The following is a 13,450-nucleotide window of genomic DNA, read 5'->3' on the forward strand; positions in this document are numbered from 1 at the left end:
TGCCAGTTTATTAAGTGTTTATCATGAAAGTATGTCACATTTTGTCATATGTTTTTTCTGCATCTGTTGGGATGATCATATGGTTTTCGTTGTATTGATTATATTACACTGGATGTTAAAACAACCTTCTATACCTGGGATGAATCCCACTTGGTCACATATATAAATTTTGTAAATATTTGTTTGGTTTGGTAGTATTTTGTTGAGGATTTTTGTGTTTACATTCATGGGATATTGGTCTGTCATCGGCCCAACAGTAGATTTTTTATACATATGTAATTTAGTCATTTGCTTTTTGAATTAAAAGAAGAGGAAAAGATTATATATTTTTACCATCTTTTATACTTGCATAATCGTCTTCACACCAGTGCTGGCTGTTGTTTGTTTGTTTTTTATTTGAGTTCTGATTACTACTTGGGGTCACTTGCCTTCAGCCTGAGGAATCTCATTAGTATTTCTTGTAAAACACACTTGCTAACAGTAAACTCAGTTTTTGTTTATCTGGGAATGTCTTTATGTCCCTTCATTATGAAAGGTAGCTATACTGTGTATAGGATTCTTGGTTGGCTTTTTTTTTTTTTTTTTTTCATTTAGTGCTTTGAATATGTTAGCCCACTCCCTTCTTGCCTCCTTTCTGCCAGCATGTCAACCATTAATCTTATCAGGATCCTTCTTATATAATGGGTTGCTTTTCTGTTCTTGTTTTTTTTTTTTTTTTTTTTTTTTTTTTTTTAATTTTTTTTTTTCAACGTTTTTTATTTATTTTTGGGACAGAGAGAGACAGAGCATGAACGGGGGAGGGGCAGAGAGAGAGGGAGACACAGAATCGGAAACAGGCTCCAGGCTCCGAGCCATCAGCCCAGAGCCTGACGCGGGGCTCGAACTCACAGACCGCGAGATCGTGACCTGGCTGAAGTCGGACGCCCAACCGACTGCGCCACCCAGGCGCCCCTCTGTTCTTGTTTTTAAGATTATCTCCTTGTCTTTGACTTTCAGTAATTTTACTATTATGTATCTGTTGTGACTTTCTTTCTAATGTTTATGCACTTGGAGTTCATTTAGCTTCCTGGATACATAGTTTAGTAGTGTTTTCAGTGATTTTAGAAAGTATTCAGCTATTATTTCTTCAAATATTTTTTTTCTTTTTTTCTCTCTCCTCCTCCTTATACTCCCATACTGTATATGTTAGTATGCTTAACAGTGCCCCACATTTCTCCGAGACTGTTCATTTTTCCTCTTTTTTCTCTGTTCTTCAGAATGCATAATCTGTAACACTTTATCTTCAAGTTCACTAATGAAGCAGTGCATCCAATTTAGCATATAATAGTGTTTATATTCCTTCTATCAACTCAAATCCACTGTTACCTCGTTCTAGTGAATTTTCCATTTGTTACAGTTTTCAATTCCAGAATTTCTCATAGGACTTTTTAATTTAATCTTTCTCCTTCTGTATTGATATAATCTATTTGATAAGACATTGTCATCATAATTTACTTTCCTAAATATGGTTTTCTTTAATTCTTTGAACATATTTACAGTGGTTACTTTGAAGTATTTTAACCCAATCTGGTCACATCTCACAGGCAGTTTCTTTTGCCTGCTTTTTTCCCAGTGTATGGTTCATACATTGCTATGTCTTTGCATATCTCATAATTTTTGGTTAGAAACTGGACATTTTAAGTAATATACTATAAAAACTGGCTACTGGGCCCTCTCCTCCATAGTTTATTATTGTTTCTAGCTTATTTATTCATTTAGTGACTAGATTTTTATATTGAAGTCTATCCCACCCACACCCCTGACTTTCCCTGTGGTGTTCAGCTTTTGGTGTTGCTCAGAAAGGTGAAGATTTGCAACACCCACTGTCATCCTGGAATAACTGGTTTTGGGGCTGGGCCTTCTCTTTCCACAACCACACCCTGCTGATATATATACTCCACAATTGCCAGCTGATTGCTTTATTTTTTTCAACAGTACCTTAGGCCACAAATTGCTCTGCAGACTAATCCAGTCAAACTTGAGGGGTTTTTTGAAGGAATTGATCTGGAGATCATATTTGTTCTGAGGCTGGGAAGACCCCCTCTAAACTGTCTCTGCCCATTTCCCTCATGAAAACTAACAGGACTACAGTTTAGGCTGTATCTTCATTGAATCAATGGTTTTCTGTCTAATTGACTTTCACCATGACATTCACTGTTTCCCAAAGCCTACGCTTGAACTTCTTCACACTCTCTTGTAGTTGAAGGCAATTTTTTTGGGAAAAGATTAGAAACTATTTCAAAGTTTCTTTGCTGTCCACCTCCCTACACCCCAGGTAAAATCTGAACCAGAGCTTCAGAGCTGGGGGAGGAACAAGAGTGATCAGAACCCAGTATTCTCAGTGACATTACACACAATTAGAGCCTTTGTTCCATGAGTAGAGGCCAGGCAGGGAATGGAAGCTCTCCCATCCCTGTAATGTAGCATTAGCGCTGGTAGCTGGGGGCAGGATGAGAAATGCTGACACCTTTATGCCTCCCAGGAGGAAAGTATACCATTGAGGGAGACTAGGCAGAAAGGGAGCTTTGTGTTTTTGAGTATAGCAGTCTACAGTGGTGTTATGGCTTATTGAACTAGGAGGGGGCACTAAGAGAGTATTCCTTGTTCAGATACCACAGATTCACTTTTCTTACCAAATGTTTGTAGATTTTCTTGAAAAGATGTTTAATTTGCTTGTACCCTTAGGTTCATTCGTAGAGGCCTTAAATAAGTGGGGTTTTTTGGGGGGTTTTTTTGCTTTTTTTAAATTTCACCAGTTTCACTGGGGAAGCTGATCTAAAGATCCCCTCACACTGTCATCCCAGAAGTAGTTTCCAGATACTCAACTTTTAATAAGGCTATCATTTTGATATTTTTGATGATGGGTTAAATATGAATGTTGGGCTATTTCTCAACACATAGAAGTAACTTAGATTTGTGAGTGTTTGGAAGAGAATTAATGATTATCAAAAATGAAAGCCATTATCACTTTATGCAACGTCATTTTCAGGACCTTCCCCTTTTTGATTTATATTACTGGCCTCTGTAGATGTCAGTATTTACCAAAAAGCTACAAGTGGAATGTGATTATATTTAAGAAATCTGTATTCCTAAGAAGGTGTTGATGGAGGGACACCTGGATGGCTCAATCCATTAAGTGTCTGACTCTTGATTTCAGCTCAGGTCATGATCTCAAGGTTGTAAGATTGAGCCCTGTGTCAGGCTCTGCACTGAGTGTGAAGCCTGCTTGGAATTCTTTCTCTCTTCTCTCTCTCTGCCCCTCCTCTACTTGTACACGGGCTGGCGCCCCACCCCCACCCCCATCCCCCAAAAATAAATCACATAAAAAAAGTATTGGTGAGCTGGATTATAGTAGCTTTTTGGGATAAGCTTTGTAGTCCCAAGAATAAAAGCTTAATGTTTTTAATGGATTAGATGGAAACATAGAAGATATGCTTATCAGTTTGTGAGTAAGGGACAGAGCTTTACTAACAATAGAAGCGTTAGGTTCCCTTTTGATGCAGTAACTTTCCAATCACAAGGAACGTTGAATCTGGATGTTATAAGGAAGTGTTCTGCAGTGTATGAACTCGTACAGATGAATCCCTTAAGTTTTTAATACTTTTTGTTTCTTATAGGTTGAACTTTTTCATAAAGATATAGAAGCTTTCCAAGAAGAATATAAAACAGCTTCATTAGTAGATTCATCACAAGTCAGTCTCTATGAATACTTTCATATATCTCCCATCAAGGTAGGAGAAAAGTCTCTTTTTTATTATCCTCGATAATCTAGGTAATAGCAAATTGACTTGATCTGTGTGGAGAGATGAGCATGTAAATTATGTTCTCTAATAGTATATAAACTCTGTAAATAAGTAAAAAGTAAGGAATAATCCTTTAAAATTTTTCTTTATACTTATAACAATTTTTCACCATGTGGAAATAATACTGGGCCCACGTAAAACATGAACTTACATGTTTATATCTTGACCTAATATCATGTTACCTTAGTTTTCTATTAACATGCTTAATGACAGTTTTCAAAATTGTGTGTATGATTGTATATTTTTTTATTGAATTATAATTGACATAGAACATACATTAGTTTCAGGTGTATAAGGTGATGATTCATTACTTATATACGCTGTGAGATGATCACCACAATAAGTCAAATGACCATCCATCACCATACATGTTAAAAATTTTTTTTTCTTGTGTGAGAACTTTTAAGATTTATTTACTCTTAGCAACTTTCAAATAATGCACTGTAATATTAATAACTATAGTCTTTAAGTTTTAAATTAATTCATAAAGTAACCTCGATTTAAAAACTGGAAGTTGAATGGAACTAAATATAAGTTCTTAACACAAAGTTTCTGAATTACGTAATACTTGAAGAAAATTATTGTATAGCTATGTATGTATACCGTGTATGTGCATATGATACGAAAGTGTGTTTTAACTGTTTTCAATGTGCTAACTTAATTGTAATAGTTGAAACACTTACTTTTGGTGATACTTGAGTCATTTCAACAACCTCAACTTCTAGATTATTAATATTATTTAAAGATGTATACAAATTACTATTTTCCTAGGTGTACCAAAAGAATCGGATTGAACCTAAATGCCATAGTAGTCTGTATTGCTGAATTTAAAATTTAAAAAGAATTGTGTTCAATTTTAAATTCCTTTAACTTTTTACATAATAATTTTGATATAATCTAGATAATTTTGAAATCTTCTTTATGGTGTAGTAAATTTAAAATAAGATTGAATTTTAAAAGCTAAAATTGTCATTTTGAAAATAGTGCTTGAAATATTTCTCTCTTTTATCTCTTTAGTTGCACTTAAGTGTTTCACTGCGTTCAGGTAGAGAAGAAGCTAAAGATTCAGAAAAACAGGAAGGACTGATGGCGGTTCATTCCTTAAATCTTCTGCTGAAGAGTATTGGTGCGACTCTTACAGATGTACAAGATGTAGTTTTTAAGTATGTGTAATATTCAAATCTGTAAATTGACGAAAAGCCCATTTTATATTTACGTAAAAACTTTATAAGTGAAAAGTGTGTAAAGGACATTGCAGATCAGAGGCAAATACGGTCTTTACTGTTAAATGGAATATAATTTAACATATTACCTGCCAAGCCTTAACTGTTAAGAAACAGAACAATTATTAAATAATTTCCTTAAGAAAGAGAGACAGAGGCTATACAAGTTTGTGCATTATATAAGGCCTTTCAGGCCTTGGGGAGGATTCCTAAGAAGCTGTGTGTGCTCAAAGGTATGGTGCTTCAAAGATGTGGTTTCAAGATTTAATAGGATCAAGACTCTTTAAAGCATATGTGGCTAGAACAAAATGAATGCCATGGTAGTGGAAATGAAGGGAGCCAAGAATTTACATTTTAGTGGGAGTCATCATGGAAGCTATTAGAATATCTGACCAAAGAGACAGGAAGTCTGAGTGGAGATTTCAGATGACAAGGACCTTTTCAGGTAGCACCTGGAAAGATTATGAAGAACAATGGTAAGAATCAGTGATCCCAGCACGATGCAATTCTAAATCCAGATAAAGTTAGGTAATGAATTAAAGAACATAGGACATAAAGAACGTAGGTTTGAAGACATTGAGAATAGGGTAAGATCTCTAATCCCGCTGCTATCTTACCTGCTAACACAGAGCTTCCCACGTCGTGGATCTGATATGTGCTGTGACTAGGTTAAAAGTAAACTGACCTGGATTCCTCACCTGTCAGTTGATCAGGCAGGACCTGCAGCGACTGAACCCTGGCCATTCTTGAGCATCCTCTTCCACTTGTCTCAGGTGTCAGACATTTCCTTTATGGGCCGTGATAGGACAGAGTTGAGTAATAGAGTCTATATGTATGAATGGAATTCAGAGGGTCTCTGAATCCCCTAAATTACGTGAAAGTATGTATAGGTGGCTTTTCTGAGCCTAAGATCCGTAGCTTCCATAAGACTCTTAGATGTTCTTTGACCAGAATAAGCAGAGATACATGTGAAAGAGGAAATTTTCTGATTGGCACAGGACTGTACTGAAAGGAAAGATTTGGAGAAAAATTCTAAAGAAAATGAAACCACTCATTAATATTAAAAGCATTCTCTTCACCTCTCTCCCTCTTCTCCCTTGATACGTACCCACACATATTTATGTGTTTTTCAGGCTTGCATTTTTTGAACTCAACTATCAGTTCCATACAGCATCTGAACTACAATCTGAAGTAGTAAGACACTATTCAAAACAGGTTTGTCTGAGATTATTTTACAAAGGGACAGATTAATATAAAATAGTGAAACATTTTGTGTCTTACATGTAGATGTGACAAGGCTAAGTGAGCAGCCATGTTCAAAATTTTGTAACTTTTTTTTCTCAGAATTGTAGAAAGAAATTGAGCCCTATCACCATTTCAATTTTTTGCCCTCCTGTTGTTGTTGTTTTTCCACTGACTGGTCTCTTCTGGATCATTGCGGACTTAAGACATTTTTAAATAAAATATTAACTAAGCAATTCACCAAACTTACTTAAAAAAATAGTTTCAAGGGAAACTGTTTATTAGTAACTAGCTGGTGAACACAGGCTATTTTTAATGTAATTGTATTGTTGAGTCAGCTATATATATTACTTTAATGGATTTTTTTCCACCTTTAGAAAGACTCCCGTATCTTCTGATATAACTTACGGCATCTGAGACAGCTGTCTTATAATGCACAGATCACTAAGCCTGAGTCAAGATGTGTGGGTTAAGATTCCAGTTTTGCCATTTACCTGTTACGTGGCCCAGGTTATCATTTGGTCTGCATGTTTTTCCAGTCTCTAAAATGATGGTGGTAATAGTAACCATCAGACATAGTTGTAAACGTGAAAGAATTTTGAATATTCTAAAGCTTTATGTAAATATATTATTTCTAAAACTCTTAACACCAAATCACTTTTTAAAAACAAAACTAGTGATGAATAGGATGATACGTTTTAGGTGTTAAAATTGGTGATGAGGGTGTTGACCTAAAAGCAAACAAACAAACAAAACATTGAATTTAAAAAATTTCCTGAATATCTAATTAAGTTTGTATTTCATTTTTCAGGCCATTAAGCAAATGTACGTACTCATTCTTGGGCTTGAAGTTTTGGGAAATCCCTTTGGCTTGATTAGAGAATTTTCTGAAGGTGTGGAAGCATTTTTTTATGAACCTTACCAGGTAATAAAATAGTTATTCTTGCATTGTACAACATATTACTAATACTTTGAATAAATAATGCATCCAGTTGTTAACTTGAGGTGTGTGTGTAAATAGATTTTGGGAGACACAACAGAAGGACATGATTTTGCAGCAAACAATGGTAAGAGATAATGGAAAATTTTGGAGGGATACGTTTACCTTTTCCCTAAAAATTTAAACTTAAGACTTTCCTAAGATACATTGAATTTTAAGTGTTCTGTTGGAATATTAAAGGTCAATAAACTTCACTCGATAGTAGAAGGAAGATCACCATAGACAGGCAGTCTTTGCACAATTGTGGGGACAGTACAAATAACTATGCAGGTGGACAGTGTGCACAGCAATGTTAATCGGTGGCAAAAATTATTGTTTGGTGTCCCTTAAAATCTTCTGTTAAAACATTTAAAACTCTCTTACTTTCACTTTTAAATGAGAGGGCAATCAAAAAATAAAACTATTACTATATTATTATATTGTACAGTATAATTTAAAACATAAGAAATATTAAGAATTAAAGTGCTATTATTTCTTTTACAAAAATTATCAGGAGTAGTTTGTGGTTATGTTCTTATAACTTACATTACAGAGCAAAACATCATTTGTACACTTTGGTGAATAGTCCTATTCCTGCATTTGGATCAACTTGTTGTTACTTTCAACGTCGTGAAGTATCTCTGAGAATTCTGTTATAATGTTCAGTTTTTTGCTGGTGTCACTTCCTCTAGGCATATATTAATTTATATTAATAAGTTCACCTTTAAAATAAAATATAACCTTCTTTGTTATTATTTGACCCTTTAGGGAGCCATCCAGGGTCCTGAAGAGTTTGTGGAGGGGATGGCCCTAGGACTGAAGGCACTAGTTGGTGGAGCTGTCGGTAAGAAACAGAATGCCTACCAGGTATGATTATGCTAAAGCAATGATGCCTTTGCTTTTACTAAAAATATTGTAATTTCTGCCAGGTGGATTAGCTGGTGCTGCCTCTAAAATCACCAATGCTATGGCGAAAGGGGTGGCAGCTATGACTATGGATGAAGACTACCAACAGAAGAGAAGAGAAGCCATGAATAAGCAACCAGCGGGTCTTAGAGAAGGCATCACTCGTGGAGGAAAAGGCTTGGTTTCTGTAAGAAGTTTCCCAGGGTTGTAAACACAGCAGGGGCCATTTTATAAGGCCACATTCTGTGAATATGAAAATAGACATTGGGGCGCCTGGGCGGCTTAGTTGGCTGAATGTCCAACTTCGGCTCAGGTCATGATCTCGTGGCCCATGAGTTCGAGCCCCGCGTCGGGCTCTGTGCTGACAGCTCGGAGCCTGGAGCCTGTTTCAGATTCTGTGTCTCCCTCTGTCACCTCCCCTCCCCTGCTCACGGTCTGTCTTTCTCTCTCAAAAATAAACATCAAAAAAAAATTTTTTTTTTAAATAGACATTTAACTTGCACTCCTTCAAGTGTTATTTAGATATCAGAGAAGTAGGGGGTTGTGTCCTATATACAATATGTCCATAGCCTCCAAAAGCATTCTGTTTAACTAAAATACGTGGACAGTGTGTTGATTGTTATAGTATCTAGAGAGCAAAACTCTCTCTTTTTTTTTTTTTTTGTAAGCCAGACTTGGTTTTTCAAAGCATCATGTTGAAAGTATTAAAAATTTTTAATTGTGCTTTTCCTCTAGGGTTTTGTAAGTGGCATAACGGGAATTGTTACAAAACCAATCAAAGGCAAGTATATTCCTTTAGGTGATGTGTATTACCAGGTCTTTCACAAATTGATTCTGTTTTCTCTCATGATTCACTTGCCTAAACCTTTGTTGTTTTTCTTTCTAGGAGCTCAAAAAGAAGGAGCAGCTGGTTTCTTCAAAGGTGTTGGGAAAGGTTTAGTTGGAGCAGTGGCAAGGCCAACCGGAGGCATCATAGACATGGCTAGCAGTACATTTCAGGGAATAAAAAGGTAGGTTCTGTTTGGTGGAAGATATGAGTAAAACTCTTAAACCATGAGAAATAAAATAAATCTGTTTGCCTCAAGGCACTTGTTTATGAACCTTACAGTATGGCAAATTACATATGATTTCCTAATTCCTTTTTAAGTTGTTGCCTTTGCATCAGTTCGGCTTTATGGAGTTCTCCTTTATTGGTCATTGGTCATTCGTTCCCAGCAGCCTTGGCAGGAAAGGCTGAGCAGGTTAGGCAGGCTCTTTAGTTGCCTTGAATGAGGTGCATTATTAATAATGTAATGCCACACACGCACACTAGTTCTAAAATTAGCAAATACAGTATTCTCTCTCCTTTTAAGAAATAAAGAATGGCATTTTATATTCCTGGTTTAAACTCAGCTTGTGTTCCGCCTCCCCTTATGGTCTTACTTTGTTACGAAACCATTACATCCATTTCCTCTCTTTTTCTTCATTTGTGCAAATAATTTTAAAACATCCTCTCTTGCTCCAAGTTAAATTTAGCTTAAGATTGAAATTTGGTAGTTGCATTATTATCTCTGTTCTAGAGCTTTGTAACCCATACAACAATGGATTAAATTCATGCTAATGAGACCTAACAGGAAGTTAGGTATATGGACATTTCCCTAATCTATTTCTTGCTTCCTGCTTTATTGAGGTAAGTACGGTCATTATATGGAGCTGCTCCTTTTTTTTTGTTTTTTTAACTGTTCCTCTTAAGTTAGTATTTCCTACTGTTTACCAAAATTGGGTGTTTCTGGTTTTATACTTCAGTATTAAGATAGGGGATAAAAGGTCTCTTCTCCTTATAACTTTAGATTCACAAATAGAATGTATTAAGTTGTCATCAGAGAAGCTCAAACTCAGTGAAACATAAATAATTCAAAATCAACAGCTATGCAGGTATATGCCCAAAGTTGCTAGAATAACCTTCCATTTTTCTAAACCTTTGTAATCTGTAATGACCTGCGCTACCTTTAAGGATTAAGGGCAAAATAAAACATTTTTAATAAAAATAAGACTAAGAACTATTAAAAATATGCTTGAGAAGAAGGATATTAAAACCAGAAATGAGAAGTGGATTATGAGAATCAAATAAAAGAATATAAATGAGTGAATAAATCTAATTGAACTATATAGAAACAACATTGGAACCAAAATATTAACAATAAGTTGCAGAGGCACCTGCGTGGCTCAGTTGGTTAAGCATCTGACTCTTGATTTTGACTCAGGTGATGATCTCACGGTTCATGAGATTGAGCCCTCCACTGGGCTCTCTACTGAAACAAAGGAGCCTGTTTGGGGTTCGTTCTCTCTCTCTGTCTCTGTCTCTGTCTCTCTCTCTCTCTCTCAAATAAATAAACTTTACAAAGGAATAAGTTACAATTTGAGAAGTGAATATTTGGCATTAAGCATTTTAATATATTGTTTTTGAAGAGGATATACTATATAGTTTCTATAGATATGTATCAATTAGATACTTTTAATCACTCAAGAAACCAGAAACGAATATAATTGCCAAAGTTCTTGTCCTCATATGACTTAATTCTGCTGTGAAAGCAATAAGTGAATATTTATTATATACGATAATATATATGTATATGATGAATATACAGTATGCTAAATGGTGAAAAATTCTTTGAGGAAAAAATAAAACCGTGAAAGAGATAAGAGCATCCCAAGTGGTAGGGAGGAAAGTTGCCATCTTAAATGTAAGTAAGGTATTCAGGGAAGTTTCCCTGGTAAGATTAAATTTGAGGAAAGACTGAAGAAGTAAGGGAGTGAGCCATGTGAGAAGGTGCCAGGCAGTAGGAACTGCCAGTAAGAAGCCCCGATGCCAGCAGTATGCTTGGCTTGAGAAGTAGCAAGACCAGTGTGCTCAGAGTAGAGTGAATCCAAGGAGAGAGTTGGAAAAGATGATATTAGAGAATGCCTAGGGGTTCCGATCATATGGGGTTGGTAAGCCACTGTAAGGACTTTGGCTTTTTCTTGATATAAGAAATCATTGGATGGTTTTGGCCAAGAAAAATGATGTGAGCTGGCTGCTATATATATATATCTCTATATATATCGACAGTAAATTGCAGGGGGACACAGTGGAACACTTAGGAGGCCTTTGCAGTAATCCATATGTGAGGTGGTGGTGGTGAGACCTGGATAGGCTAGAAGTTCGTATGAAGGAATCATGTTCTACGTGTATTTTGAACGTAGTGACAACAGGATTACATAAAGGATTGGATGTCGGCCATTAAAGAGAATCATTGTGGATAATTCTAAAGTTTTTTTCTGAAATGATGGAAATACCGTATTGTCATTACACTTAGGGGAGGGAGGAATTAGAAGTTTTGTTTGAATACATTAAGTCTAAACTATCTCTTAGACATCCAGATGGGGACATCAAGTAGCTGCTGAGTATTAGAGTCTGAAGTTCAAGAGAAAGGTGCAAGCTGGAGTTAAAAATTTGAAATGTGTGAGCCTGTAATGGGTGTTTCAAGCTGTGCGATTGTATGAGATCACCTAGGGAATGAGAATAGAAACGAGGAAAAAAATAGATCCAAGGACTTGGCTTTAGATATACCAACACTGAGAAGTTGGGAAAAATAAGGAGGACCCAGCAAAGGAGTCTGGAAAGGAATGGCCCTTAAAGTATGGGGGATAATCGAGAGGGCGGTGTTTCGAAAGCTAAGACACAGACAATCCCAGCTGTACTGTTGTTTAAGAGGAAAGGGAAATCCTCACTTCCCCATTCAACATCATGTAAGAGTATTAGAAATTTGTTCTAAAAACTGGTGTGGAACTTACAGTGGAGGTGTGGTACCCCCTCCTTAACCTTTGCTTAGAATACTCTTTCTTCTGTTACATGGTTGCTTCCTTTATTCAACACTTTCCCAGTGAGTGAGGCCTTGCCATGGCCACCCTAAAGTTTCATTTTATCCCCTATTCTGCCCTCAGATACATCATATATCTCTTCCTTCCTTGATTCCCCCGCCCCCTTTAGCTCTTTTCATCACTAAATACGCTATAAATTTTACCTTGCTTGTCTCTCCTGGTAGAACGTAAGTTCTATGAATGCAGTGGCTCTTGTCTATTTCCACATGACTTAAAACATGGCTTGACCTGTGAGAGTTTTGTTTTGTTTTTGTTTTTTAATTGAGATAACTGTGGAGTCACGTTCAATTGTGGGAAATAACGTGGAGAGATCCCTTGTTTGTACACTGTACTGTGTTTACTCTGGCTGCTGTAACAAATGACCACGACCTTGGTGGCCTAAATGCTAAACATTCATCCTCTTATAGGTCTGGAGGCCAGAAGTGAGAACTAAGTGCCAGCAAGGCTGCAGTCCCTCTGGAAGGTAGAATTTGCACCTTCCCTCTTCCTCCTGGTGGCCGCAGGCATTTCTTGACTTGTGACCACATCAGTCCAACCTCTGCCTTCATCTTTGTATCACCTCCTCCTCTGTATGCTTACTCTCCCCCTGGGTCTCTTCTGTGATGACACATGTCCCACCCAGATAATCCAGGACTACCGCCTCATCTCAGAGTCCTTAAATTCACCTCATCCTCATAGACTTGACCCTGTAAAATGGCATTCAGAAGTTCAGGGATCTAGCATGATTTCTTTGAGAACCACCGTCCAGACCACTACACGTTTTCCTAGATTTCAGAATAGTAACATTTTGCATAACCATAGTACAGCATCACAGCCAGGATATCGATGTTGATACGATCCATCAACTTTATTCAGATTTCCCACCGTGACTTGGACTCACTTGCTTCTTTGTGCCCTCATCCCATTCAGTTTCATCACCTGTGTTACGTTCATGTATCCACCAGTAGTCAGGGTAGTAAGTAGTTCACCACACAAATACTTCTGTTGCCCTTTCCTAACTCCGTCTACCTCCCTCCCATGGACCCCCAAAATCTTTAATACCACTTTAAATATCCAAATACAGTCTATTTAAAAGTGAGATATAATTCACATACTGTAAGAAATTGCCGTTTTAAAGTATGCATTTGGTAGCTTTTAGCATTCACAAGGTTGTACAACTATCAGCACTATTTCCAGAACATTTTCAATCACCCCAAAGAAAACCCTGCACTTGTCAACAGTTATCATGTCTCTTTCCTCTCAGCCAATGGCAACTATTCTACTTTCTGTCAGTAAATTTACACTTTCTGGACATTTCATATAAATGGAGTCATACGGTGTGTAGCCTCTGTGTGCCTGGATTCTTTCACTTAAAATTA

The 13,450-nt window shown here is 36.7% G+C and overlaps 1 protein-coding gene across 1 annotated transcript in view; it reads left to right on the plus strand.

Annotated features, from left to right (window-relative positions):
- VPS13A (vacuolar protein sorting 13 homolog A) overlaps positions 1 to 13,450 on the plus strand; it is a 252,942-nt gene that overhangs the window by 210,876 nt on the left and 28,616 nt on the right. The window contains exons 61-68 of the mRNA XM_053907998.1: positions 3,657 to 3,770; positions 4,860 to 5,005; positions 6,199 to 6,280; positions 7,119 to 7,232; positions 8,055 to 8,130; positions 8,216 to 8,379; positions 8,928 to 8,973; positions 9,079 to 9,202. Coding sequence (XP_053763973.1) covers positions 3,657 to 3,770; positions 4,860 to 5,005; positions 6,199 to 6,280; positions 7,119 to 7,232; positions 8,055 to 8,130; positions 8,216 to 8,379; positions 8,928 to 8,973; positions 9,079 to 9,202 — 866 coding nt within the window. The remainder of the gene's footprint in view (positions 1 to 3,656; positions 3,771 to 4,859; positions 5,006 to 6,198; positions 6,281 to 7,118; positions 7,233 to 8,054; positions 8,131 to 8,215; positions 8,380 to 8,927; positions 8,974 to 9,078; positions 9,203 to 13,450) is intronic.

This window comes from Panthera pardus, unplaced genomic scaffold (assembly GCF_024362965.1).
Source record: "Panthera pardus isolate Hobbes unplaced genomic scaffold, ASM2436296v1 HiC_scaffold_20, whole genome shotgun sequence".
In the NCBI taxonomy this organism is placed as follows: Eukaryota; Metazoa; Chordata; class Mammalia; order Carnivora; family Felidae; genus Panthera; species Panthera pardus.